We start from the raw sequence: 26,646 nt of genomic DNA, 5'->3' as shown, positions 1-26,646 counted from the left end.
CTTCGCTGAAGCCGTGCAGAGCGGGTTTCCAGACAGCCGAGCTGGCTATTGATACAGAGCCCTCTAGTAGAGGGACTGCATGTGGATGAGGAGCAATGGGAGGAGCGTGAATTCACTTAGGCTACGGCAAACCACCCAATGCAGTAAGAGATCCAGCGGGCTAACGGAAGCCCGTAACACACAATGCAGCAGTGAGGGAGCAATGCCCGGCTGGCCATAGAGCACCCGGGCAGAGGGCGAGAGCGCGCAGAGCCGCTAAGGATTGCAGCATGCAGCGCAGTCTCTGAGCATTTCCAGGGCGGGTGGGCGGCGGGGTGGAGGGGGGGGCCACTGCAGGACCCAGCCATGCAGCCTGCCGCGTCCCTGCTCTCCTTGGTGCTTTGTGCCTTTGGGATCTTCTCTCTGCTCCGTGCCAGGAAGGCAGGTAAGTCCCCCTGCCCCTTTCCGATCGCCGCATGCAATGACCTTTCCTTGGGGGCTCACCCTTTTCCACGGGGCCTGGAGCGGCAGGTGCCAGGTAGGTTCCCTCCCGCCTCCGCCCGGGACAGTGAGCCCCGGGGCAGCTCTAGGAGCACCAGCGACGTTTGGGGGCGGGAGGGCGCGTAAAGGCGCTTTGGAACCAGCCCCCCGAAAAGCCCGGCTAAGGTGGGGCTTTCGCCCTGCCCGGGGCGCAGGGAGCGGGTCCCCGCTTCCCACGCGGGGGGGGCGGGGGGATGGGTCATGCCCGCCTCGCCCGGCTTGGCCCGCGGGCCGATCGTGTGTCCTCTCCCGCCCCCAGGAGCCGCCTTGGTGACGGAGATGCAGAGAAGGGCTGAGCAACGCGTCCTGGAGAGGCAGAACATCGTCCCCCTCCGGCTGATCCACCGCCCGCAGGACCGCGCGCAGACCGGGCGCGGGGGGCTGACCACCCGGCTCCGGAGCCGCTCGGCTGGGAAGCAGGTCAGCAGGGCGGCCGGGGTTTGGTGTCTGGTTGCCCCGGCGACGTGTCTCCGGCGGAGCGGGCTCTTTGCAGATGCGAGTCATGTCTGATGCTGCGCCATGCCTGGAAACGACGGCGCAGGGGAGGGGGCTCAGCCGGTGCCTGCCAATGAGGTGCCCGGGATGGAGGATCAACATTGCCCCGGCCGCGGCAAAACCCTCCTGCTGCTGAGCCTGGCCCGCTCGGCTGGAGTCAACAGCCCGAGCGGGCGAGGCCGGGTAGCGCCGGCTCTGCTCTTCGGAGCTGGGGGTGCGTGTGTGGGCGGGTCACAGCGAAGGGACCCCTGGCGGGGCGGGAGGCCATCGCCCCGCACCTCAGCCGCAGGGTCCCTGAGTGCTCCGTGGCAGTCGGGCAGATGGGCGCCCCCAGCCTCCCGCCTCAGTGTCTCCTCGACAGCCCGGCGTTGGGCAGAGCCGTCTGCTTTTGGCGCCCTGGCCGCGGTCTACTCCGCTTTCGGAAAGCGGGGAAGGTTTGTCTTACTCCGGAGTGTCCTTTAGCGCCGGGGCACAAACGGAAGAGCGGGAACCGCTTTCCCAGCCCGGGTTCTTTGGTAAGCAACCGTGTTTGCAAAGGCGGTTGTCACCCAGGCAGAGCAGTGGAGGAGGGTGCGAAGTACAGCAGGTTAAAGCGATATTTGCTGCACGGTGTTTTCTCACGGGGATGCACATCTCATTTCCTGAGAGGGACAGTCATCCTACTGCTGTGCTGTTCAGATTAGTCCAGATATGGAGGGGATAGTTCCACTGCCTTTTAAAAATATCTGTGGATTTAAATAGTAGTCCCTAGTTTCTGTGTTTGTTTGTTTGTTTGTTTTTTTAAAGGTCATTTCTAGCTTTTTGAACCCGTTTGAGGAGTTGTATAGTCAGGCTGGGTGTTTTTAATTGACCAAGGGAAGAATGAAATTTATTTGCAGCAGAGGCTGTTGAAAAAATACACTAATGTCACTTTTGGATTAATTTTGTGCATTGTGATTGTGTTTAACAAGCACAGACACTTATTAACAGTGAAAGAAAAACACAGTAATTCATAATTTAAAAAGGGAACTGACCATAGATCCTCAGTATTTAGGTACATTATATATAATGCAACCCATTATATATAAACATACATGATCCCAGCTTTTAACAAATTATAATCATAGCAATCTACTGTCATCACCGAATTTATGCTAATGTCAGTAATTTTAGATAATATAAATCCAGTTAAATATACTCTGTATTTTGATATGGATATCTTTTTTACTTCATATTACAAAAAAGAGTCTCAGAGCATGTCATAGACTGAGCTCCTGGACTAAGTCACATGTTCTAGATGGCTGCTGCAATCCAAGATCAATAGTAGGCTTAATTTTCCTTCCAAAGATGTGATTTTTACATTTTCAGGTTTCTTCTCCTGACAAACTTTACAGGAAGTTCAGGCAATCCGTGTTCTCTTTGTGTGATTCAATAGCACGTTGTTTCTTTATAGCACATCTGTATACATCATTTATGTTCATCGGATATAAATTTGTTAGTGCTGAGACTATATTTATGACATGACACAATATTTCCAGTAGTTGTAACTGCTTTCAAAATCTTTAATTTTTTAAAAAAATCAAATAAATTGTGCCTCAGCCTTTCAAAGTCACTTGAAGACCCCTGAAATTTTTGAACCATTCTGACTCTCTAACAGCATGTGCCACATCAGCTACAAATGGCTAAAATTGCAAACAAGTACAACATTACTGTTCAAATAGTGGACTGGGTCTTTGCCTAAATTGAAAACTAACATGCTTCCCTAGTTTCTTGAATATCTCAGATCTTTTATTTACCAGTCCTGATACTCCCAAAAAAAAGATGTTATATTTCATCCATGTAACTGTTTAACAAACTAGTATGTAATATTAATTTTATCCCTGTCACTTAGAAATATCTGTTGACTTACAATTCAACTTTTATGTTATATTCAGTATAATTTCTTCACTGAGGCAAGCTTTTAAAAATGGTATCATGTGATCTATTTTCCTCTCACTTTTGCTGACTGCTAAAATATCAGTGTCCAACTGTAGGTTGAACCTCTCTGGTCCAGCAATATCGGCAGTCTGGCATAATTTTAGTTAGCTGGAAAACCACTTATCATGGAGGAGCCATGTTTCATGTGGTCCCATAAAGTTTGTTTCCAGCTACTAGTCCTGGCTCTCTCTCTCTTTCTCTGTTCTGTGCTGTTATGTAGCTGTAATTTACCCCTACATGTCTTCAAAGAGTCTAGTAAGCAGTGAAAGCGTGGGTAATGTGCTAAAAACAGTATGTCCAGCAAATTCTCTTGTCTGGCACCTGTCAGGTCCTGAGAATGCTGGATGAGAGGGGTTCAGATAATGTAGAAGCTTTCCTCTTTTAAAAAAAAAAAAAAAAAAAAAGGCCTCCTTTTGCTACCTAATATATGTGTAGTTTCTGCCATGGTATTGTAACTGGCTGTTGTCCCATTGAAAGAATCAGTAATTAGCCATAATGGGAAGAGTAGTGTGGAGTATAAACAGACCAAAAACCAGTGAGTCTGCACTGGGTTTATATATTCTTCTTATAGATGGATGAGGGTTGCTTAGTTGAAAAGGGCAACGCACTGCCTTATCCTGGAGTTCTGAGTCAGCTTGACAACAGATGATCTGCAGCAATGCTACATGTGATAAAAGAAACCTTTGAGGAGCTGCCTCTTTGGAGAGTATTTTTGCAGCAGTGTTATGTTTGAAAAAAGTATTTTTGCATTTGGATGCTTCTATATGTTGGGTATTTTAGTGCAACCCCCAACACTAAAACTTTACGACTGCCGAAATACCTACCAAAACTGCAGACAACAGAGTTAATTTGGGGATTTTCTCTTGCTTAGTAACACAGTAAAAGTAAAATGTACCTTATAAAATCCCATTATACATTTATTATTGAATTATTAGTTGCTTTTTTGGTAGTACCTGTAATATGCTAGATACTGTCCCTCCCTCCCTGAAAGAATTTATAGTATAAATCAAAATACAAGGTATGTATAAAATGTTGCAGAACAAGGACACAATCAAAATAAATACAGTTTGTGCATAGATTTTGAAAATTATTTCAGATACTTATTTCTTATTTCTGACTGTTCTTCTTTCTATCCATAATATGTTGGCCAATTTCTTGTAGAGTTATGGGAGAGAATGAGTTTTGAACAAAGAATTGAAGGAGAGGATTAGTTATGGATTCGTTCAGGAAGAATGTTCCAGGCATAGATGTTCAAAAGGGAGCCAAAATAGTTGTACGAGAAGAAGTCAAGGCTCCCGTTGTTGACAAAGCAGAAGTAACTAGGGTAAGGGCACCATGATAGGAGATGAGCAGATGTGTATGGGGAGTAGATATGTGTAAAGCCTTGAAAGCTGGGATAAAAAAGCTTGTGCTGGACGTAGTGGAAAAGGAAAATGGGGAGCCAGAGGAGGTATTGGCTGGCAGTGACATGGTCACAGAATAGTGGAGAGGGAGATGTGTTCAAATTGACTAAAGATCTGAGGAATGGGGAGAGATGGGTGTCAGGGACCCTGGAGAGGAAGAAGTTATACTAAGCAGGATGGGATGTAACTAAGGCCAGAATGAGTTTTAACTGTGAGAAAAGAAAGAAGAGGTTAGATCCTATACACAGAGCTGAGAAGGAAATGGCAACATGTAGACCTAGCATGGATGGGTGGATTAAGGGGTGGGGAGAGATGAAAGACGACTCTTAGATAATGGGTCTGAGTGACAGAGAGGTTGATAGAATGGACAATAACAAAATGGAGAAAGGGAAAGGGTATAAGAGGAAATACCCTTGGTTTTGACTATGTTGTTTAGCTGTTGTTGAAATGTGCAGGAAGAGATCACAAGTCTAGTGGAGATTTGGGATTGGATTGAGTGAGACAGATCAGGACCAGACAGGTAGATTTCTGAATCACTGAAATAAATGTGGTAGTTGAAATTGTAAATGAGGTTAAGCAAAAAGAGGTTATAAAGGGAATAGAAATTCCTGCAGAGACTGGGTCCTCCTCTCTTTTCCCACAGAGAGAGGCTGAAGACATAAGAGATCAAGAAGAGGATTAAAGTATAGAAGTCCCAGGAGGACAATATGTTAAGGAGAGTACGATTGACAGTGCCAAAGGCAGTGACAGATATCAAGGTTGGTTCAAGTTCTAAGCTAGGGCCATGGAGAGGTCTTTAATGACCTCAGAACAGTTTATGTCAAGAGGAAAGGGCTGCAGAAGCTGCACTAGATGGGATCCAAAGTGGAGTTTGGAGTCATGGGAAAGAAGAGAATATAGGCAGATGGAGTGAAGAGGTGGCCTTTTGAGGATGAGCAAACCAAAGTATGCTTGTATGGTGTGCGGATAGAACCGGAGGAGAATGAGAGGACCAAAACAAGGGTGAGAGAAGGGGATGAGTGAGGGCAAAAGCACCCATGAGGGGACAGATTCACAGTTTCAGTTTTGTCCAAGTTTCTAAAAACTTTAGTTTCTGGCACAGTCGTGTGTCATATATGTTCCACTCTCCATGGCCTCTTTGTGCATATTACACCAAAACACAAATCCAATCTGTACGCACACAAAAATATCACTGTACTTATCTAGGCACTTGGTGGACCTGAGCTCTAGAGGCATGGAAGCAGGGTGCCTTCAGTGGAAGATTATCAAAGGCTGTCTTGCCATTAAAGCAAGCTGAGCTCAGCCTTGCCTGTGACTGAGCAGCTGTCCCTTAGCCCCATCCAGAAACTTGCAATCCAGCTGGGTGTATGGAGCTTAAAGACAGACCTCTGCTGTGGGAGATCAGAGGGAGAGGGCTTCTTAAATAGACCTGTGAACTCAGTTGAGGGGGAGCCCAAGGAGAAAGGAGGATCCTGGGGAGGGCCTGGGGAAGTTAGGCTCGAAGGCCTGCAGGGAGCAGAGTAGGATTCCCTGGGAAAGCTCTGAGCCAGAGCCTAGACAGAGCCATCAGATAAGCTTCCAGAGTACCCAAGCAAGTGTAAGAAATTGCTGGGATGAAGTAGCATAAGAGAAACTGCAGGGTCTGGGCTTAGGGACAAGAAGCAGAGAAGTTCAGTGTAGTCTAAGAGAGGAAGACACATGATCATTTTGATTTTACTACTAGCTTGGAAGTGGGCTGAAGTGAAGAGGTGACCTGTCTAGAGGGCCAGAGCATGGAAGACTCGAAGGGAGACAGGCTATCACAAGGCTGCGGAAGCGATCAGCAGGAGGCACAAAAGAGGCCAAGGTCGCGGCAACATAGACCCTAATAGCAGGTGTCATTATGATGGTGAGAGCAACCTAATGCATGGATCCACCTACCTCTAATTACACTGCCCAGGGTTGTTGGCCTTCAGAGCACATTGCCAGAAAAATATTTGTCAAAATATTTCCTTGATTCTGTGGAAGCTGTGGAGACTTTATTCCAGAAGATGGGCAAGTGGTAAAGAGCTGGATGGCTATTAGTATGGCCCATTCTGGTTAGTTGTATATTGCTGGGGGAGAGGGATAGCTCAGTGGTTTTAGCATTGGCCTGCTAAACTGAGGGTTCAATCTTTGAGGGGGCCACTTAGGGATTTGGGGCCAATAGATTTGGCAGGAGGGGAGAAAAAGGGCTGGTACTTGGTCCTGCCAAGAGGGCAGGGGACTGGACTCAATGACCCCCTGAGGTCTGTTCTAGCTCTATGAGATGTGATGTTGCTAATATTTTGATCTACAGTATAGAATGGGATCAGATATAAAGGGATCAGGTACCCGGAATATTGGGTTGAGTTTCTGAATTTGTCATTGCTGGAATTCACTCCTTTGTATTTCAATTTTGCCATTTATGAAATGGGGAATGTCATACCTAACCACCTCATCATGCTTAATGTTTTGTGTTTCTAAAGTACTCTGGGAACTTTGGATGAAAGATGCGAGAGAGGGTGCCCAGAATTACCAGTGCACTCTGATGCCATAGCCACATGCATGTAATACATTTTTAATTAAATACTTATGCTAACAGTTGTATTCTTCCTTCAGCAGCTGGAACCCATTGTGTGACTAAAGTCTGTGTGAGGTTAGAATGTTAGATATTATATTTAAAACATCCTCAACCCCAAAGCAAAATATTGATAGTCTCTTCTACCAGAAAATAAAAACAACCTTTTCCCCTATGCCATGATCATCGTATTGATATGATGGAATGAGAGTTCCCTCATATTCTTCTGTGGTCAGCATTGCATTGTGCTCACACATAAAACAGCAGACTTAACAAAGACATAACATAATAATTCCCCTTCCCATTTGTTCTGAACAGACTCTAGAAGCTAAACCATATTACACAAAATCCTGCATTTAGGAATAATAATTTACTAAACCTATAAAAAGACAGTTAAAATGCTACCGCATTTTAATGTGTAGAAAAGGCATTTGCCCTAAACCAGAGGTCAGCAACCTGTGGCTCTGGAGCCATATGTGACTCTTTAAGGAGTCATTTGAAGCTCCAGATGCTGCTGCTGCTGACTCTTCTTGCAGCTCTTTACCCTGCTGTGGCTGAAATAATGGAACTAAATTTAATTGGCTTAATGGCCAGCAGGGCAGTGGGAAGGATCCAGCCATTAAACCAATTAAATTTGGTTCCATTATTTCAGTGTGGCGGGGCAGGGAGCTGCCTGCACTGCAGATGGGGGAAGTGAGCAGGAGAACAGTGGGGGGGAGGGTCAGCTGAGTTGTGCAGCCCTGCTGAGAAGGAGGTGCAGGGGGTAGTGGAGAGAGGAGCAGCGGCAGTCTGCGTGCAGCTGGAACTCATTAGCTGAGACAGGTTAATCCTGGATTTGGGCCTGAGAGAGGTTAATCTTGGGAATGGGGGGGGGCAGGTTTGGGGCTGAGATGGGTTAAGCCTGGGGATGGGAAGTGAAAGTAACTTAAGCTTTCTAGGTACAAATCATTGTGTGTATGCTGTTCCTAAAATAAGGGTTAGTAAAGTATGGTTTGACATTATTTATTATGGACAGTCTCATATTCACATGCTTCGCGGCTCTTGAAGTATTGCTTTTGTAACTGAATTTGAAAAAATGGCTCTTGCTCTTTTGGTTGCAGACTCCTGATCCAAACTAATAAGCAGAGCATACTGTTGGTGCATTATTGCATTTTAACTGTACCAGTGTCTTGAGAAATTGTCTTGTTGCTAAATAATAATAAAAAAAAAAAAAACAGTTACAAGTTCAAGCTGAAATTCACTCCGCTCTGCTCACAGAGCTTGAATATTTGGGCTCTGTGGGGGTGGAGTGCTGTGATAGAAGAGCTGAATTTCACTTTCTAGCTTGAGACTAGAGACCTGGGCTGCTATTTTTCTTCTGTGACAGTTGTGAGCCTTGTTTGTCAGTTGAAATAGTGGCTACTCCCCCTCTGCACCAGTGGCAGGAGTTGTAAGGTTTATGGGATCTCTATAACCCCTGTTTCCCATCTTGGCCTTCCACATTGACCTTTTTATCAGAGACTTATTCTGTGGCATTTATAGGCATATACAGAATACCCCATGGGGCAGATTCTTTTGCAATTCCTCTAGTGGACTCGCTTCCCATGTCTTCTGTCATGTGGAGGGCCGTGTGCAATATTACTAATATAATACTAATTGCATACAACTGGAGACAAGTAAAGAATTTGCAACAAAGAATGTATTTGTCTTCCTGTCTGTGTTCTAGTCTGATGCTAGCAGATTGATTTGTTTTGTTATTTTTCCTGATAAGGAATCCAAATAATTAGTAACTAATAGTAAGTAATGGAGCTCTTGAAACGTAGAGTAGGCTAAAGAAGAAGTTCATGATTCTGGGAGTGACAAGGCGATGGCTACTAGAAGGAGACACATGATGAAAAATAATCTAATTTATCCACTCTCTTTTGTCCCCTTCAGTGTACTGGCCTGTAATTGATGGCTCTGGTAGGCGTGCAGACACAGTTTGCAAAAAATCCACCATGAAATTTAGGGCAAAAGAAAAGCCAAGTCTGGACTGAGACTATAGCAGCTAAGAAACATATCCACTCAGTTTGCTGCCAGGTTCAGCCTTCTTTCCTGTTAATAAAACAAAGTTTAGTGGGTTTTGGCTTCACTGTTTCCAGACTCTGGCAGTGCTCCTTCACACACAGGTAATTATTTAATTAAAATAGCAATACCATGTTTAGGTGCAAGGCCTGACCTCAAGAAGTTGGGGGGTGGGGGAAGGGCTGAAACCAAACTTTCTAGAGATCTTAGCCTGCAGTAAAGCCAGCATAATTTCAGCAGGATTCTGCCCTTTGATGGGTGAAGTTCTGATGTAATTAGGCCTGCCAGGTGTGCTCTTTTGCCAGTTAAAGTTCACTTATAAGTAGTGTGTTTGGCATTTTATCAATATAGTATTGTATTTTATATATTAACTCTGTCCTTCTCAATATAAATACCTTTTCTATGCAAACTCCTTTCTGGAGAATTTCCTCCTCACAGGACAGAGGAATGTATCCCATTGTGTGGTTAGATGTTGACAGATATTTGGCTGAATATGTGTAACCTCTGTGTGCTGCCCCCTCCCTGCTGGGGTAGTAGGCCTCAAACAAGCCATTCAATAACCACAAGATCTGTTAAAAGATGAAGGTATTCAGCTGGGTTTATTGTTGAGGAAGCACAGTACTAATATTTTGCAGACTCTGCTCTCCACCTGCATGCCTGTAACAATGGACCAGCTCAATGAATGATGGAATTTTCTGTTCCTTGCTAGGCTGGACAAAAATACATTTTTTAAAAAATTCATTTTTATATCCTGATTTAACCAAGTCACTGTCTGCCTCTTTCGCAAAGTTATTATGGTTACTGCTCCCCAATGTGGCTGGTTACTACCTATCATCTTGTGCAAATCGGTTTGATTAAAATATTTTTATTACATATGGTAATCCTAATCTTATCGTTTAGGTGGGATCAATATGTTCCCATTGTCCTTGGGGAATTCTGTTATCCTTGTACCTTTCTTGTTGTTGGAATATTTAGGTAGCAATTAGTAGCAAAATGTGTTTATAAGTACTCTGCAACTTTGCAACTAGCACTTTGTGTATTTGATATTGTAAATATGTATTTTGACAATATCAGCCCTGTTTTTGAGAAATTCTGGAAGCAGGTCCTGCCTCATACCTGGCCTTTAATATAAGGGTGTAAGTTTCAGGCTCCATATTGCATATTAGGCCTGGGATTTTCCAAGGCATCAAAGGGATTTAGATGCCCAAATCCCAGAAAAATCTCTGAACTGTGAAGTTTTTATTATTTTACTACCGGGGAGGGAAAAAAAGGCTTGACCCCTAAAACCATCCCTTAATTTCATAAGGCATCTACACGTATATAGCATGAAAGGCCTTGAGAGGATTAAAGATCCTATAGGAAATGATGAGTATTTTTTGAGTATTTGCTTGTTTTGCCATGTGCATCATCATGTATATGATTTTTATCAGACCACAGCCTGATAGGAAGTGAGACCATATCTGATTCCAGTAGAACTGCTCATGATTTACACAGATATCAGCGAGTTCAGAATCAAATCTGCATTTCTCTTCTAGCGCTTATGTCAAATAATATACTTACATGTGCCATACTGCAGATATTTTCTTATTGCACTACGTTCATGCTCCTTGGTGGTGATTTGCTTTATCAGATATTGTCATAGTCATGTTGTGCGTTGTTAACATGTACCTGCCTTACTAGCCTTGTTTGTTGCCATTATATATCTAAATCCAAAATGTCACTGCAAAGAAAGGGGCATAATCAGGTCTTGCCCGATCTGTCATCGGACCTTCCCACTTCCTCAGTTTAACCTTCCCGGACTTCTCAAAAACTGCACCCAGATTTCACGTGAGTAAAATAACACTTCTTTGTGGAGTTTAGTTGTTGTTTGATCATAGTTCAAATCTCAGCTGAAGTCAAAACAAGTTTTTCCATCCCCAGGTTCTTCAAACTCTTGCTAGGCTCAACAGTTTTCCCCAAATGCTGGTTGTGTGGGCTGGCATTTTCTCAAATGTCTTCCCTTTTCAGAGTTGTTCCTTTATGGCTTCCACACCTTCTCTTCAGCCTCTCCCTCAGGCTGGTCTGAAGAGTTCCTCCCCCACTCCTCTCTGATTCTGCATCCCCTCTGGATTGGAAATAGGAGCCTACAGGTCTCTCTCCTTTTCCTCACATCGTACAGGTCTCTCTCCTTTTATTCCTGGTACAGCATGCTTCTGCTTGTAGGAAGTCCCACCCATGGGCTACTTTCAGATAATCTTTGACACCCCATCCAACCACTGGCTCCAGCCCAAATCCATCACCTGGAGCTTGATAACTGCACACTGGTGGAGCTGAGTTATCTACCTAAAAGGGCTAGCTCACCCCGTGACAATGCACTGTAGATGATATTTCCAGTTTCCTTCCAGTCTGCTTCCTACAGACTGTAATCACCAGGCCAACTGAGATAGCGCATGTGTGTGTGTATCCTCTCAATAAAAACACAAAGGAGATCTAACATGCATGGAATGAATGTGACTTCTGAAGCTTGTCAAGCCATGAGATAGGAAATCCTCATTTTATCTAGAGAGAAATCGCAGTGACCACTCTGGACCCCTCTTCATTGGGTACGATCTCTTCTACTTTTCAATCTCAACATCTTTCTCTGCTTCAAACATGATATCAGTTTATAGCGATGCAAAGGCAAAGCTTCCAAACAGGGAAGCAATTTTGACAGTTCCCCCCCCCCTTTTATTTTCTCATTGTCTTCTAGAATGGCTTATAGAACTACCAGAAGACAGCTAGAGCATGTGACACAAAGTCAGAGGGCATAAGAGCTGCTCCTTGCTGGGCACTGCTGAAACCCTTTTTATGTGTCCGAGGAAAAAAAATCTTTGGTGACTGTAAAGAGAACTTTTTCAAGGAAGCCAGGGAGCAATGACAGGTTGTCATGAGCCCAAAGGAGACTAAAATTGGGCTGCCTCTTTAGAGCTCAAACTCAGTGATGGGGGGATTTTCACAGCAGAAAGACCAAGTCTGGCACAATCTTTTTGGCCCCATAATAGAAGGGGAAACTTAATTTTCTGCAGAAACCTTACAGTCAAGCAAAAGAGAAGGAAAAAGTATCTGAGCAGCATTCTGTCCCAGCAAACATGAGACTGGAGCTTTTCAAACCATTTTGTGTGTTTAATAGTGACAGAGAGAAAGCTGTGTTAGTCTACATTATATCAAAACAAAAAAGTAGTCCAGCAGCACTTTAAAGACTAACGAATTAATTTATTAGGTGGTGAGCTTTCGTGGGACCACCTCTTCTGAAGAAGTGGGTCTGTACCACGAAAGCTCACCACCTAATAAATTATTTTCTTAGTCTTTAAAGTGCTAGTGGACTGGTTTTTTGTTTTGATATTGTGTGTTTGTATAGTATGCAGTCATTTCCACCTTCTGAAATGTTTTCTGGGACAGTAGCTAGAATAGACAGGTCTGAAAAAGTGACACTTGGGCTGGCAATTAAAGTTAAAATCATGTCTACTAAAATTAATGACCTATATAAGAATGTGACAAAAGGAAGGTAAGCGGGCTTCAAGGAAAACAGCCAATGAGCAATAGAACACTTTGATTTATAGAGTAAAACAACAGTGCAGTTTGAAAACTGGATCTAGTCAAGGAAAGTCAACACAGCTGCTGAGAATGAGCCAGAAGAGAGTGCCTTTTGGTGACCTTTGTGATAACTTTACTGGATATATTTTCCTACTTCCCTGCAATGTGTGGCTTTGCTCTGAAGGTGTAGCCTATTGTGCCACTCTTATTCATGCTGAGTTGGGCCTTATTTCGGCGAGACTCTTTGCAGAGTAAGGTGTTAGTCAGCATTACTTAATCAGGCTCTAGCTCAAGAGTTGGCAAGACATTCAGGAAGAAGGTGCTTGAAAGTTTGTGTTACCTTAAAGTGACACATTCTTCAGTGAGAATACATAAGAGCAAGAACAATTGGATGCCAAGGGTCCATTAACGAGCTTAGGCTTGAAATTAGTTGAAGATTTCTAATAATCAGCGGAGTTAAGTTCTGGAACAGCCATACCAGAGAAGGAGTGGGGTAAACAAACCCAATTTGTTTCAAGACAGGGCTTGATAAGCTTATGGAAGGGATGCTATGGCAAAGTTGCCTACCAAGGCACACGGCCCATGCATGCCTGCTATTATCAATTTTCTTGAATGGCTAGTAATGGGACACTAGATGCAGAGGGTTCTGAATTATTACAGAGAAGTATTTCCCAGGTGTCTGGCTGGTGGGTCTTGTCCCCATGTTTGCATTTGGAAAGGGGTCCTTTCCCCCTCTCCCCTCACCCCTGTCCTATTGGCAGAGGACACTGAGCATTTTTCTGGCTGGGTTACTGAAGTCCTTAAGTCTTGGTTTAAAGATTTCAAATAATAGAGAATCCACCACTCAGCAGGGCACAAGTCACTTGCTGAGTGGCAGATTCTCTGTCATTTGAAATCTTTAAACCAAGACTTAAGGTCTTCAGTAACCCAGCCAGAGATTAGGGATCTGTTACAGCAGTGTCTGCATGAGGTTCTGTGGCCAGCAACGTATGGGAAGTTAAACTAAATGATTGTGATGGTCCCTTCTGACCTTTAAAGTCTTAAAGATCAGGCTCTGTTTGCTCTGTTTCTACTTATACTGTCTTAGAAGCCTTATCTTCAATAGTAGTCAAAATCATTTTGTATTAATATAATTATGACAATAGCTAGAAGCTCTCAAACTGACCCTGCATTAATCTTCTTGTAATATTTCTATCTTGAAAAGTTTTCATCCAAGGCTTTTCTTTGTTGCCTACTCTGAATCTAGTACTTTATTCATCATGCCGTATTATCTTCTATTCCATGATTTATTTTTTTTTTTGGCTTTAGCTGTATATCTCTGATGGGGAACCTTGTCAAATGCACTTTGAAAAACCTAAGAGTACAACATCCACTGAATTTCCCTTCTCTACTACGGCAGTGATATACTCAAAGACATCCAGCAGATTAGATAAATGCCATCACTCTCATACCTGCTCTCCTGATTAGAGTTTGCTTTTCCAGAATGTCTCTCAGCAAATTCTTTGAAGATGTGTTTTCCATGACAAAAGTTACACTAATTGGTCTCAGAGGGAGATGGAAAATTATAATTAAATTAAAAACCGCTATAAATGAATTAAATCACTTTTCTAGACATAAAGTTGTCATGAATATAAAGTCCAGTATCTCAGGATTTACCAACGGTAGAGATAACTGCTGGGTGTCTCACTGCGAAGTGGAGACTTGCCAATTGAAGTTTTATGTTGCCTTTTTAAATCTGGAAGATCACAAAATGTCTGAAATTAAACCTCTACTAATGCAGGACTGAATATTGCCTCACCCTAGGCGTGGGTCCACATTAGTTTAGGGTGACTGGGGAGCATTCTACATTTTTGGGGGGGAAGTACTTTTCTGAGAATTTATTTATTACAAATGGTGACTTAATCTACTCAGTGTTCTGGAAGGTTAGAATTACTTCTGATGAGATGGAAGAGAAGGCAGAGCTGAGATGAAGTGGGCAGAGTCGTATGGCTGCTTAAAACCTGTCAGCACCATCACTGCATAAATGCAGCGTATATCGCAGTGATGTCCGAGCGATGAATAGCATTGATCATGCAATTATGTCTGCTTCATCAGCTGTCTGACCACTCCTCTGTTTCCTCTGAGACTCATTATTTCATCCCACTGAACAGGTTCGAGCACCCTCTAATTTAATAATGACAAACAATTTAAAGAAATACCCTGTTTGCTACAGGAAATAATAGATTCCTGGCTTTCCAATGCTTTCCTTGCTTCTAGTTATAACAGTCTGTTGGTATAATGATGTTTGTATGGAAAGAAGTTATATTAGAACTCAGGATCAGATCTTCTGCTGAAGCCGCTGGAGTGATGTCAATTTGCGACTAGCTGAGGATCTGGATGATGATGTTTTTTCAATCCCCAGATATTCGCAGTGGGTAGAGATTAAAAAAAAATAGACCAGTGTTCACAAAGCAACAAGAAAAAAGACCTTTTTAAACAGTCTTTCTAATTTCTAGTTTTTCTGCAAAGTGTATGTGGCATGTGTGCCTATGTTTTCCACTCAGGAGTCATGAACATCCCATACATATGTTAACAAAATCTTTACATAGCAGTGCCACCTTCTCTTGTTTCTGAATTTTTGTATTGAGTCAGTTTAAAAATTGTATTTGAATATATGTATATAGCTACATTAATATGTATTTGACTATAGTTATAGGTGTGATCAAAGAGAGATCTTGTGAACAGAGAGCAAGGATGACTAAGCAAGTTATGAAGTATTGGTTAGAAAATGTTTCAAGTGGTACTTGCTAAAGATGGTTGGTACAGGATGGAGATTCGATGGTATTGTATGTGAATCAAATAATTCTACAAGATTCAGTTTTATGTGATTTCTAATTAAAAAAAAAAAGAATATTAGATACTTATAGAGGCCTCAACCTTCCTTTGTCCATAGGAATCATAATTGTTCCCCATTCTGTTTCTGTATTTTGCATTATACATCTTTAAAAAACTGATTTTGTTCTGAGGTTTGTTTGTTTGTTTGTTTGTTTGTTTGTTTGTTTTTTTCACTGAAATAGGCATGTCTCTGAAGACTAGCCCCCTGCATAAAGTTTCAGAAGGAGTAATAGGATTGAATACATTGGACCAAATTCTGATCTCATTTGCACCAAGGAAATCAATGCTTCTGTAGTGGATACATTATGATACTTGTTCTTGTAACAGAGGCTGGTGTACATGATCATTTAAGAATCCTTCCAGCCCTATGTTTCTGTGATTGTCCAATGCAACTAGGACCAGGCATTGGCCCATATCTAGAGTCCTGTGTACAGTAAGGGCTTTCTGGATAAGATGGAGTGTAACTCTATATGGTGCTAGTCTGCTGTGCACTTTGTTAGTGTGGCCTCTCCTGCAGCACTTCAACAGTTCCACAGTCCATTGTGATCTGCTCCTATTTCATAGCAGGATAGATTCAAGTCTGAGGAGGAGCATTTGACTGGGCAGTTGCAGGGCTCACACTCACACTTTGGGCATGGCTAGTTCATATTAGATAGGGTTAAACCCTAGCTTGTCCTGAACTAAAAGTTCACATAAACAGGCCCACAGGTTCCTTTTTAGCACTCTATTACTGATTGTACAAACTTTGATAACTAATATAGACCCTTCTATTATGTCAGAACTTCCTGTGATATTTCACACAGGAATGTTGTTTTCACAAGTTTTATTAAAGTCAGCTGTTAAGTTAAGCTATGATGGCACTCTGTACTCTGCAGAGGAGCTGCTCAGGAGCTCCATGTTATACAGTTATGCAAATTTGATAACATTCTTTGGGATGCATAATATTGCAATCATCTTAGTTTAGAGAGAGAATTTCATTACATGTAAATTATTAGCATGCTGGTTCTGGAACTTCTAGATTGTTCTAGAGCTAGAAGCACTATGCTTTTTTTCATTATGATGACCTTTTCTATTTCTGCCTCCTGTTCATATGCTGCATGGTGTGCTTCTTTCTTGTGTCAGCGGAACTCCATTTTTATGAATCAGTCGTCATATGTTGATGTGTCTCATGTACGGTTGTTAAAAATGTTTGTTTTCTGGGAAACTTGCTTGCTCTTGAGAATAGAATTACACCGTTGATTATCTTGCTTCAGTGTTTGAGAAGAGCCCTTGCAGGTGCCTTTCTTGTTACTGTTGCTAGAGATGGCATAAAGGAGTCCATTGATTTTCTTCCCTTTGGTTCTTTTGTCGTCATGGGTCTGGGAATCTGAAGTTCATTCTCTGTTGGCTGTTTTACTTGCTCTCTAAGTACTCCAGACTGTCAAGATGTGATTATTAGTATAGTTTTATTTAAAAATAGAAGTAAGTTTTTCATTTCATGCATCTTGCAGGAATATTTAGTATTATTCTGAGTTGAGAGACACACTGAATAGATCTGGGTGAGAAATGTTTTTTCCTGGCCTGTGAAAATTTGAGATATTGAAAATTTCTCATTGTAGATCAGGGTGGAATAGAGACATTCACAGCTTTTTGGTGGGGTATAGGAAAGGAAAGTGGGGAGAGAAAGAGAGACTGCAACTAACTTGAAGCATTGCAGAGCAGCCAGTATTCTAGGGGCCAGGGTGCTTAGCTGGGATATGGAAGACTATGCTTGAAATCCTGACTCGACATGGATGGAGCAGGGACTCCACCATCCCGTGTGTGTGCCCTAGCCACTGGGCTATTGGCTTTTCTGGGTAGGTCTCATCTTTCTGATTTTTAACTCAAAAATCCATCCTGAAACTGAGAAAACTGTTCATGATGAACTTTTGTCAAACTTGATGCAGCCTGCAAAATGTTTAGTTTTAGAGAAATTGACTTTTTTCTTTTTTGAGAAAAAAATTCCTGACCAGATCTAGCACTGAATTGATTTTACTTCATACAATTAGATGATGGACTGCAGATTTTTCTTTGTCCATTTCTCCTCAGGGATAATTTGAGGTGTTGTATATCCATGTTTTATTACAGAAAGTTATCTCCTAAGGAATGGCCCTTGTAAGGGTGACCTTTCTACTTCCAGTCTATAGGAAGCAGGACTATTCTGTGCTTGACCAATTTGCAGAGAGCAACCTCTGGTTAATGCTTTGTCCGCTATGTCAGTTAGGATGAAATCTCCATTTTAACGTTGGGTTTCTTAGAGCTCATCAACACGTCTTCTACAAAAAATATGTTGGTTCAAAATGTCCTTTCTAAAAAAAAAAACCAAAAAAAAAAGAAACCAAATTTTTTTTTCCCCCAAAAGGGTTACTTTTTTGAAAGTTTTCATATTGCACATTGTTAACAAAAATGTTATCAGAAGGCCTATTGAAACTCTACATTGCCATGTTTCAATAAGTTTGGGTTTCTTTTAAGTTTAGCTTTGACTGTGGATTTTGGATAAGTGCAATGTCTGCTTTAAATTACCAATCACTATTCTCCTCCCCTTAACATTATTTTAACAGTTTTTGTCTGGGAATAACAGTGATAAAAGATCAACTTTAGTGGCCAGTAGGACAGAAATTGCACATCGCACATGTTTGGAGGAGGAAACGTTCTAGACCAGAGCAATATGGCACAATATACTTAATAGTTTTTTTTCTTTTTTTTTTTAAAGCCCAGGCAACACACTCCCAGGCATCTCATTTTTTTCACTTCCATTACATACTACAAAATCAGCTGTGGATGATGTCATTGTCTAGTAACCTGTGGAATGATAAGTTATGTCTTATACACATGGCCTCATGATTGTGAAAGCTTGCCCATTGCTAAGAATTTAGAATATGTTCAGGAATTCTCCTTGAATTTAATAATAGAGGAATGAATAGCTAAGGGTGTAGCTCTTTGAACAGCAGTTACTAGTGTGTAAACAGGTACAAAAAGACTATCTGGTTTGCAGAAGGGAGAAGTTAGGAACTAATTAAAAAAAAGATGAGAAATATTTTTGGTCTCTAGCTTATAATAGAAAGAACTGCCACTTCCCCGCCCCCCGCAAAAAAGGAGGCAAAGCCTAACTATAGAAAGCTTTTGGAACCCAAAACAGAAGCGCACACTACTTCCTGAGTACTGAAAAAGGACTGCAAAATTGTTGTTTTTTTAAAAGACGTTTTTGATAATTTTATAATTTTATAGGTAATAGCTGCAATGGCAAGCAAGTAATGGATGTAATCCCAGATCAATACTTCTCCAAATTCCCTGGGTTTTAATCTTGGCACTTTTTAGGGTCACAGATGTAAATGGCAGAATCTTGGGTTGAACATAAAATGCAAACTGGAGACTATTCCAAGACCATCAAAAGTAACTCCACTGTGTGGCACTGGAAGGTGGAGTGTATGTATGCATTAAATTGATCTAAAATGGTGTCACCACTTCTATTTTATTGCATAACTAAGAGCAAATTGAAGAGGAGTTGAATAATTTTGCTGTAGGCAGATTCAGTGAAGTCTTCAGAATAATTCTAAATATCCTAAAAATCCTTCATGTTAAAATTTCAGATGAGCTCTCGCTCTCCCGATATTGACTCATTTTACATGAAAATGTTTATTATAAAAAATTGTAGTGCGTCACATTTTCTTTTATAAGGTTGTAGTGTGATAAATAAGTCATAACATAGTGTATATATTCATATGGCCGTGTGTACACCACCCCCAAACTTCAAAATGGCCACGCAAATGGCCATTTCGAAGTTTACTAATGAAGCTCTGAAATGCATATTCAGCGCTTCATTAGCATGCGGGCGGCCACGGCACTTCGAAATTAACGTGCCTCGCCGCCGCGCGGCTCGTCCCGATGGGGCTCCTTTTCAAAAGGACCCCGCCTACTTCGAAGTCCCCTTATTCCCATCTGTTCATGGGAATAAGGGGACTTTGAAGTAGGGTGCTTTCAAAAAGGAGCCCCGTCGGGACAAGCCGCGCGGAGGCAAGGCGTGTCAATTTCGAAGTGCCGTGGCCGCCCGCATGCTAATGAAGCGCTGAACATGCATTTCAGCGCTTCATTAGTAAACTTCTAAATGGCTATTTGCATGGCCATTTTGAAGTTTGGGGGTGGTGTAGACGTAGCCTATAATGCACGTTTGTGTGTATCGAAATTATGCATGTAATACTTGGAATCTCAAAACTAGACAAATTTCAGGCTCGAATGTAGCTGTAGATTTTTAGCATTGAGAGAACTTAACCGTTAGAACAATTTATTCCGGGGTGGGATGAATTCTCTGTCATTTGAAGTTTTAGGATTACATGTCTTTCTAAAATATCTGCTTGGGTTCGATGAGAAATACTAAGCTTAATGGATGAATCGCTTCATGACATTCTATGGCCTGTGTTATGCAGGAGGTCAGATTAAATGATCATAATGGTTTGTGTCTTTTGGCCTTGAAATGTATAAATGTGTAAATTGTCTGAATAAAGAGATATCAGTAAAGATGTACTGTTGCAACTCTCTAGTTAATTTATACATTGGCTGTTACACCTAAGGCAGACTTTTAATTTCTCAGATTTATTTGCACATATATTTAATTACCCAAACTGGACTATTTTGAAGAGAATATCTAACCTGAATTCTCTCTCAAATTTCCACTGGATTCAGCAGTATTTTTCATCTTCTAAACACTTAAAAATCTCCTTGTTTTTAAAATTGTATTTATGGTCTACTCTTACACTGAATGTCCCATATTTGTGGACCTTCAACAAAGTACCCAGGAAGTGTACTTTAAAAATTAAGATAGCAAACAAAAATGGTGTAATTCCCTCTGTTTGTCGAATGTTCCTTTTCTACCAGGGAAACTGACGGCAAATGTATTTCTGTTGTAGATTTCCGGGCATAGAAAGGATAAGGTAACACTTCTGTGAGAGAGGTTCAGGGGACGTAGCCATAATTCTGGTGCTCCTGTTTCTAACAACTCCTTTCAAAGGGCATCAGCATCCTGAGTTTTTGTTTTCCATGAAGTCACTGCTGCTCTGACCTTGCTGATGCTATCATTAGCAACTCACAGTAGCGAAGAGTGCTTCCCCCTACAAAGAAAATGGGACTTGGGACCTCCTGAACAGCCTAACCTAACTTCCCTGTTCTTAAGCCCCAGGATGATTGGCTTGTTCCACTCCATGGCTTGACACAGAGAACATCCCTCCTCCCCCACTCCATTCCAGGAGGATTTTTTCTGTTGTGTTTTGGGCCACTGTCTGTATGTTCTCCTTCTCAGAGCCTTAACTGGTCTGGGCGTTGGTTGCAGGAGCTTGTCAGTATGAATGTAACAGCTGGGTTTCAAATTGTGTTCTACTGTACTTCACTGTTTTCCTTCCCACTCTATTCTTGAAAGCTTGTTGAACAGCCTTTTCTCAGCAAATGCCCTTCCAAAGCACATATAGCATTCACTGTGCCCACTATGACTGCTGGGCCTTTCTGATTTGGTGCCATTGTTGTAGACCCCTTAGGTGGAAGTGCCATGCATCTGCATGTCACAGAATGGAGCAGTATGTGTTACAGGCTAAATCTCCATGTACGGAATGTAAAAAATCTGTTGGGCCCAACTCCTGGGTCTGTATCAGCCGCTTTTTTTCCTGTAAACTAGCTACAAAGCTGGCTTACCTGCCTCTGAGATTTCACTTGTATCATAGTTTCCTAGGCCACAGTAACCCCTACCATCTCAGGCAATGGACTGTTTGGGAGCAGAAAAGGTGGATGGCTGGGCCATCATTATTCCCCAGCAGCCTCCAGGAGTTAAAAGGGTCCCTTCGTCAATGAGCAGATGGCCATAAATTAGGATAAATGTGAGGCTTCTGTAAATTTCTCCTCTGGCTGGACCACTCTCAGTACTGAGATGGCCTTTTCTTCCACACCTTTGGAGATGTACAGGCCATCCCAACTGACTGCCAGTCAAGCCTTAGTAACCTCTGCACTATCCTGTATTGCATGTATTCGCAGAAATGTATTAGGAAGTTTTTATTAAAAGAAAAACATAGTAAAGCCTTTGAATCCCTCTGCTTTCATTACTACAAGTCCAAGTGTACAGGGTTCAGAGGGAAAGAAGAAATGTAACTAATTAAAATCTCTAAGATGATTGAAATGGCTTTTTATTAAAACATTAATATTTTTTTCAATTTAATTTTCTTGGAGTTTTCCAGGGCTAAAAGCACATGCTCTGTGGCCCATTGGAAATCTGAGAATATTCCTTTTCTGATGTGGTAGGGGAAGTCCTCCCTTTTGTAGCTCTGCAGGTTGAAAGTCATTGGGTAGGACTAAATAGGACTAGTAAAATATTGGTGATAATGAAGGAAGGATGTATTTGAAGAGGAGAGAGAGGAAGAGACTTTCCAAGCATATTGCTGATGTTTTTTTTTTTTAAATGACAGCTCTTTCTAGCTGTTCAGAGGTTTGGAATGATGGAAATTCTTCTGGCATAGACAGATTAATGAGTAGAATGTAACTGAGGCAGCCAAAGGTCTCATGGTAAATGTGTCTGACTGTACAGTTGAGCAGTTTATCACACTGCTGTCACTCCTGTATATGTGCTTAGGAGAAAGAGAGAATTCCATGGATCCAAAAGATCAAGGGTTTGGAAGGTGATGAGTGCCTTCCTCTGCCATATAATTTCAAGGAGGGTTGAAAGCATTTTGACCAGACCACAATGAAGCAGTTTAACCAAGTTAGAGTGCCTCGTAATTAGCTGCTGACCAGCGATTCTCCCCAGTTTTGTCTTGCGATCCAGGCGCAATCTAGATTGCCAGTCAGGGAAAGTTGGCTTGCAGTGTTTTAACTTTTTGTTGAAAATAGGAGTTCCAGAGAGAGGTATTGAGTCATGCAATCTCTGTGGGTCAGCAGTGATGTGACAAGAGGGATAACACCCCACTGGGGATGCTGTGTAGAGACCTCTGGCCTTCAGAGGTGCTAAATTTGACCAAGGTTTACAAAGATAGACATTTATGAAAGGGAATATTATTTCTTTATTTATTTGGGTTTATTACCTACTACTTCTACATCTTGAATAAAAATGGATAATATAGTTAAAAAAATCCCAAACAAACCCCAATAGATTATTCAACATATTTGTATAGTAAACAGTAAGAATTTTCCCTGGTTAATGGCATATAGATGCTTTGTGCTTTTATTTAATTTTTCCTCTATGTCATGTTCACAAATCTGTATGGTGCATTTGGATGTTGCAGACTAATTCATTTCAATCTTTTTAACGTTGCAGTCCACTCATGTCACCCGAGCCAGCTTCCAGGTTGATGCATTTGGGTCATCATTCATTCTAGATGTAATGCTAAACCAGTAAGTATTGACTGTCTTTTTTCCTGTGTTTACAAAGTGCCTGGAACAATGGGATGCTTATTTTGGCTGAGATCTCCATATGCTACCCATATACAACTAATAAGTAATATTTGTATGCAGCCATTGGATTTGAAATACTATTTGTGTGTTTTGTCAAATATATCTGCGCATTTTGATATATTTTAAAATAATACTACTTATTAAGAACCTTATTGTAAGATATTTTATATTTATAACATATGTTATTATCTAGTCTACACTCCTGTAATTGATCATGTGTAGGCAAATTGCTGTGTTCCATTGAACAAGGAGCTACTGAAAATTGGCAGCTACTTGCTTTTTAATCCCTGTGTGTATTGTATCGGAGATGCCCTAGTAATGCTTACCGCTAGTTGTTGAGAGTCTAAGACGTGTGGAGTGAGCGGCATTTCTGCAGATTAGTTCCTTATCTTTTGAGATGTGCATTCCAAGACATAGTGACAGTGAATCTCAGATTAAAGAAAAGGATGGAATAACAGCCACCTTATAAATGAAACCTGACGAATTAATTCTGATGCAACAGATTTCTTTTGGATAATTCTCATCTGACAAAATTGAAATATTTCCTGTGAGCATATCAGTAGGAGAGAAATGTGACAAAAGTTAATACATTTAATTTTGATAAGGCTGAAGCACTTCATTTAGACACTTGTTCTATCATCCAAGGAAGGGCTTGCAGAACGTTCATGTTGTTGTTTAAAAGCATTATTCAGTGGATAAAGATCACCTTTCCAGAGAAAAGAAATAATATAAAGCGTGTGTATGTATGTGCACACTGTGTGTGCGCATATGTGTATTCTGGTGTATGTGTATAGATAACTTCCATAAGAGAGTGAAATTTTGCCTCCATTGAAGCCAATTGCAAAATTCCTGTTGACTTCCATAGACTCAGGATTTCAGCTGACTTGTAAGTCTGTGGATAATCTAAAAAGAAGAAATCTAATATTAATAGTATTGATAAAGACAAGAAAAGGACATTATTTTACTCTGAACTTCAATGGCTCTGCCAATGAAAGTTATGTTTTTACTTTTAATGAAAATATGCTGATCATTTAAACATTTTAGCTTTTGAAAATTCAGCTAGTTATTTTTTCCCCAAAGGGCTCAGCCTATGCTACTTTTTTTTCCCCTTAAATGACATTTTTTTGGTGAGCTTTGGAAATGCCCTAATGTGAGTAATGCTGCCACATTCCAGCCAGAAGAGATAACTGCAATGCTTTTCAAAATCTAAATAGCTACTAGCTCTCAAACCAGTAATAGAATGTAAATTAAACTCTGTCCCTAGTTTCCCTCTGTGCAGTGATGAAAATGAATGAAAGGTGCTGTTTGACCTGTAATATGACCTTTTATGCCAAGTTTTCAGAAGGGCTTCCAAAATTGCATTTGCTCATGCATAGATCTTATCAAATGAAAAGGACCAAGAATGCCAAAACATGGGAGATGTATTTTTAAAGATGGCCCTAGGGACAGAGCTATTATATTCAAAATGATACATACTTTGTCTTTATTTCCAAACATATATATATCTGTGAAAGTGTCTGTAATTGATTTCTGAAAAAATAACAGCTTATTTGACGGCTTTTGGAGAGGAATTTCAGTTTTGTGTGTGCATAAACAGAGATGTATTCAAAATTTGTGAATTATGTTTTGGAAGCCAGTTTGCAAATTTGGCCCTCTATAAAAATATATTTGAAAATCAGCTAGTTACTTGCCAAGACAAACATTAATGATTTTCTTTCCTCTGAAAATATTGATGTTAGCAATAATACCTAAAACAATGCTGAATCAGGCACATGTTGGTGACATCATCAACTCTTGCTGGCCTTAGTATATTGGGGAGTGTCAAGCAGATGTCCAAGCCCCAACAAACTTTTGCCATTACATTAATTTAAATTAGTAGCTGATAGGAAGGGGGGGGTAGTTCTTCAAGGCTCTGTTGATCTCCTCTGTTCCAGAAAACATGATCTTACTTGCTCTTGCACAGATGCCTTGAGGCTGGGAGCAGTATTAAAAAAAACCCTGGATAAGTCTGTGTGTTGCAACCAGCATTTGAAAATTATTCAGGAGACAACTCTCCAGTTAAGATGGAGGTCTTGGGGCTACTTCTCCCTTGTTACTACACTTGCCTAGTATATATTGTAGAGATGTGGGGGGTTATATTCTGGGTTTTTTTTTAGTTAATTAACTATTGATAATGTGTCGCAGTCAATAGTAGAAGTGTGTGTTGACAATTGTGATTCTATTCTGTTCCCCAACAGAGAAAAGGCCATCAGGGAAGTAAATAAAGGAACATAAATTGATTCATTACAATTGACTAATTTAATAGCTTTGGTTTTTTCTTACTCGGATTTTTTCTTGTTCCTTTCTCCCATTTTTCATCCTCTGCTTTTTCTTTATGTCCATCTCCAGATTCATTGTGTCAATCTTCATATCACTTCTGATTACTGTTTTCTGGTTTTTTTCCATCACTATCATGCCTTTCTCCTGTGTTTGTCTGCTTATTTGACATATTCATTCCCTTTTCTCTGGGTTGTCTATTTACATTTGCCCCATTCCTTCTCACCCATCCCCTGATATCCTCCCTTCTGTTATCTTGTGTCTGCCTCTTGCTCTTGTCTGTATTCTATTCTCTTGTCACACTCCAGCATCTTTATCTCTCTTCTCAGTCTCTTGAAGGCTTCCATAGTTTTGTCTTTGTCCCCTTTCCCTCTTGACAGCCAAGCCTCTTGCTCTCTACCCCCACTGTTTACATACTATATATTCCTTCCTCGTCTGGCCCCTGCATTTGATGCCTCTTGGCAACTTCTCCTCTCACGATTATTCACTAATGGAGAGTTTAATGCTGCCAAGAATCTGAGGTTTATTTTCCTTCCTTCTTTCCACCACATTTCCCCTTATCCCCTGCATTGCCTCCTCATCACTCCCAGACTGGCAGCCACCATTGAATCTGTGAGTAAGGGGAAGAAAGGTCTCCTGTCCCTTTGCCACCATCCCCAATGCCCGTAACTACAGGCTGAGCTGGCTCCTCTGCTTGGCTGCCCTGCCCCTTGTAACTGTGGAGGCCATTTCGGCAGCTCAGAAGAACTGGAATAGCTGTGAATAGCTCAGAAGATGTTTGTAGAATCCATTGTACCCCTTGTAAAAATCTTGGTGAGCCTCCCCCAAAAAAACTAGAATTCATTTTTGGTTCCTTTCTTTCCTTAAAATATAGGAACTGATACCCACGGGCTTCGAAAGCCCCAAAGCCCAGCCTTGTGTGGCTATAGTGTGGCTCATCACTTACTGATTTTCAGCAAAACATACTCAGGCAGCTGTCAACCATGGAGGTTTCTTTACATTTTGAAGGTGATTTCTGCAACAAAAAAGACTTGAGATAGAATTTTATAAATACAGACAAAAACAGATGGGTGCCAACATGTGAAGGATTTGGAAAAAAAAAAATTGAGGACCCTGGGTGTGTCTTGGCCAGTTCTTGGAATAGGAAAGTGAAAGAGGAAATAATTTCCCAATGCTTTATTATAACATGTTGATTTACTGCAAGATTGAAATATGTGTGCACGTGGTATATTTGTTGTTAATTTGAAGCAGTTTTAAAGTACATTTTTCTTCATTTGTAATAAATGTGCCTTCACACATGAAATAAATTGCATGTTATGAATAGGGGATTTGGGGCTGAAAATCAAATGTCTGATGTGGTAGGTAGGAACTAATTTTTTTTTTCCACTATATATTTTCTTAGTTGCAATAATATCTTCCCAGAAAGCTTTAATAAACAATGTCTGTTTCACCTTTGTCTAACTGGCT

The 26,646-nt window shown here is 41.2% G+C and overlaps 1 protein-coding gene across 8 annotated transcripts in view; it reads left to right on the top strand.

The window, feature by feature from the left end:
- Nucleotides 1–345: 345 nt before the first annotated feature.
- ADAM22 (ADAM metallopeptidase domain 22) overlaps nt 346–26,646 on the top strand; it is a 192,881-nt gene continuing 166,580 nt past the window's right edge. For 7 of the 8 annotated variants that reach the window (XM_074986270.1, XM_074986271.1, XM_074986269.1 and 4 more), the window contains exons 1-2: nt 799–939; nt 22,727–22,803. In XM_074986270.1, the coding sequence (XP_074842371.1) occupies nt 799–939; nt 22,727–22,803 (218 nt within the window). Of the gene's footprint in view, nt 425–778; nt 940–22,726; nt 22,804–26,646 lie in introns of those variants that run through there. The other variant, XM_074986264.1, reaches the window with a different exon arrangement.

Source organism: Carettochelys insculpta, chromosome 2 (genome assembly GCF_033958435.1).
Source record: "Carettochelys insculpta isolate YL-2023 chromosome 2, ASM3395843v1, whole genome shotgun sequence".
Taxonomy (NCBI): Eukaryota; Metazoa; Chordata; order Testudines; family Carettochelyidae; genus Carettochelys; species Carettochelys insculpta.
The sequence above is the reverse complement of the archived record's forward strand: the minus strand, read 5'-3'. Positions and strand labels throughout refer to the sequence as shown.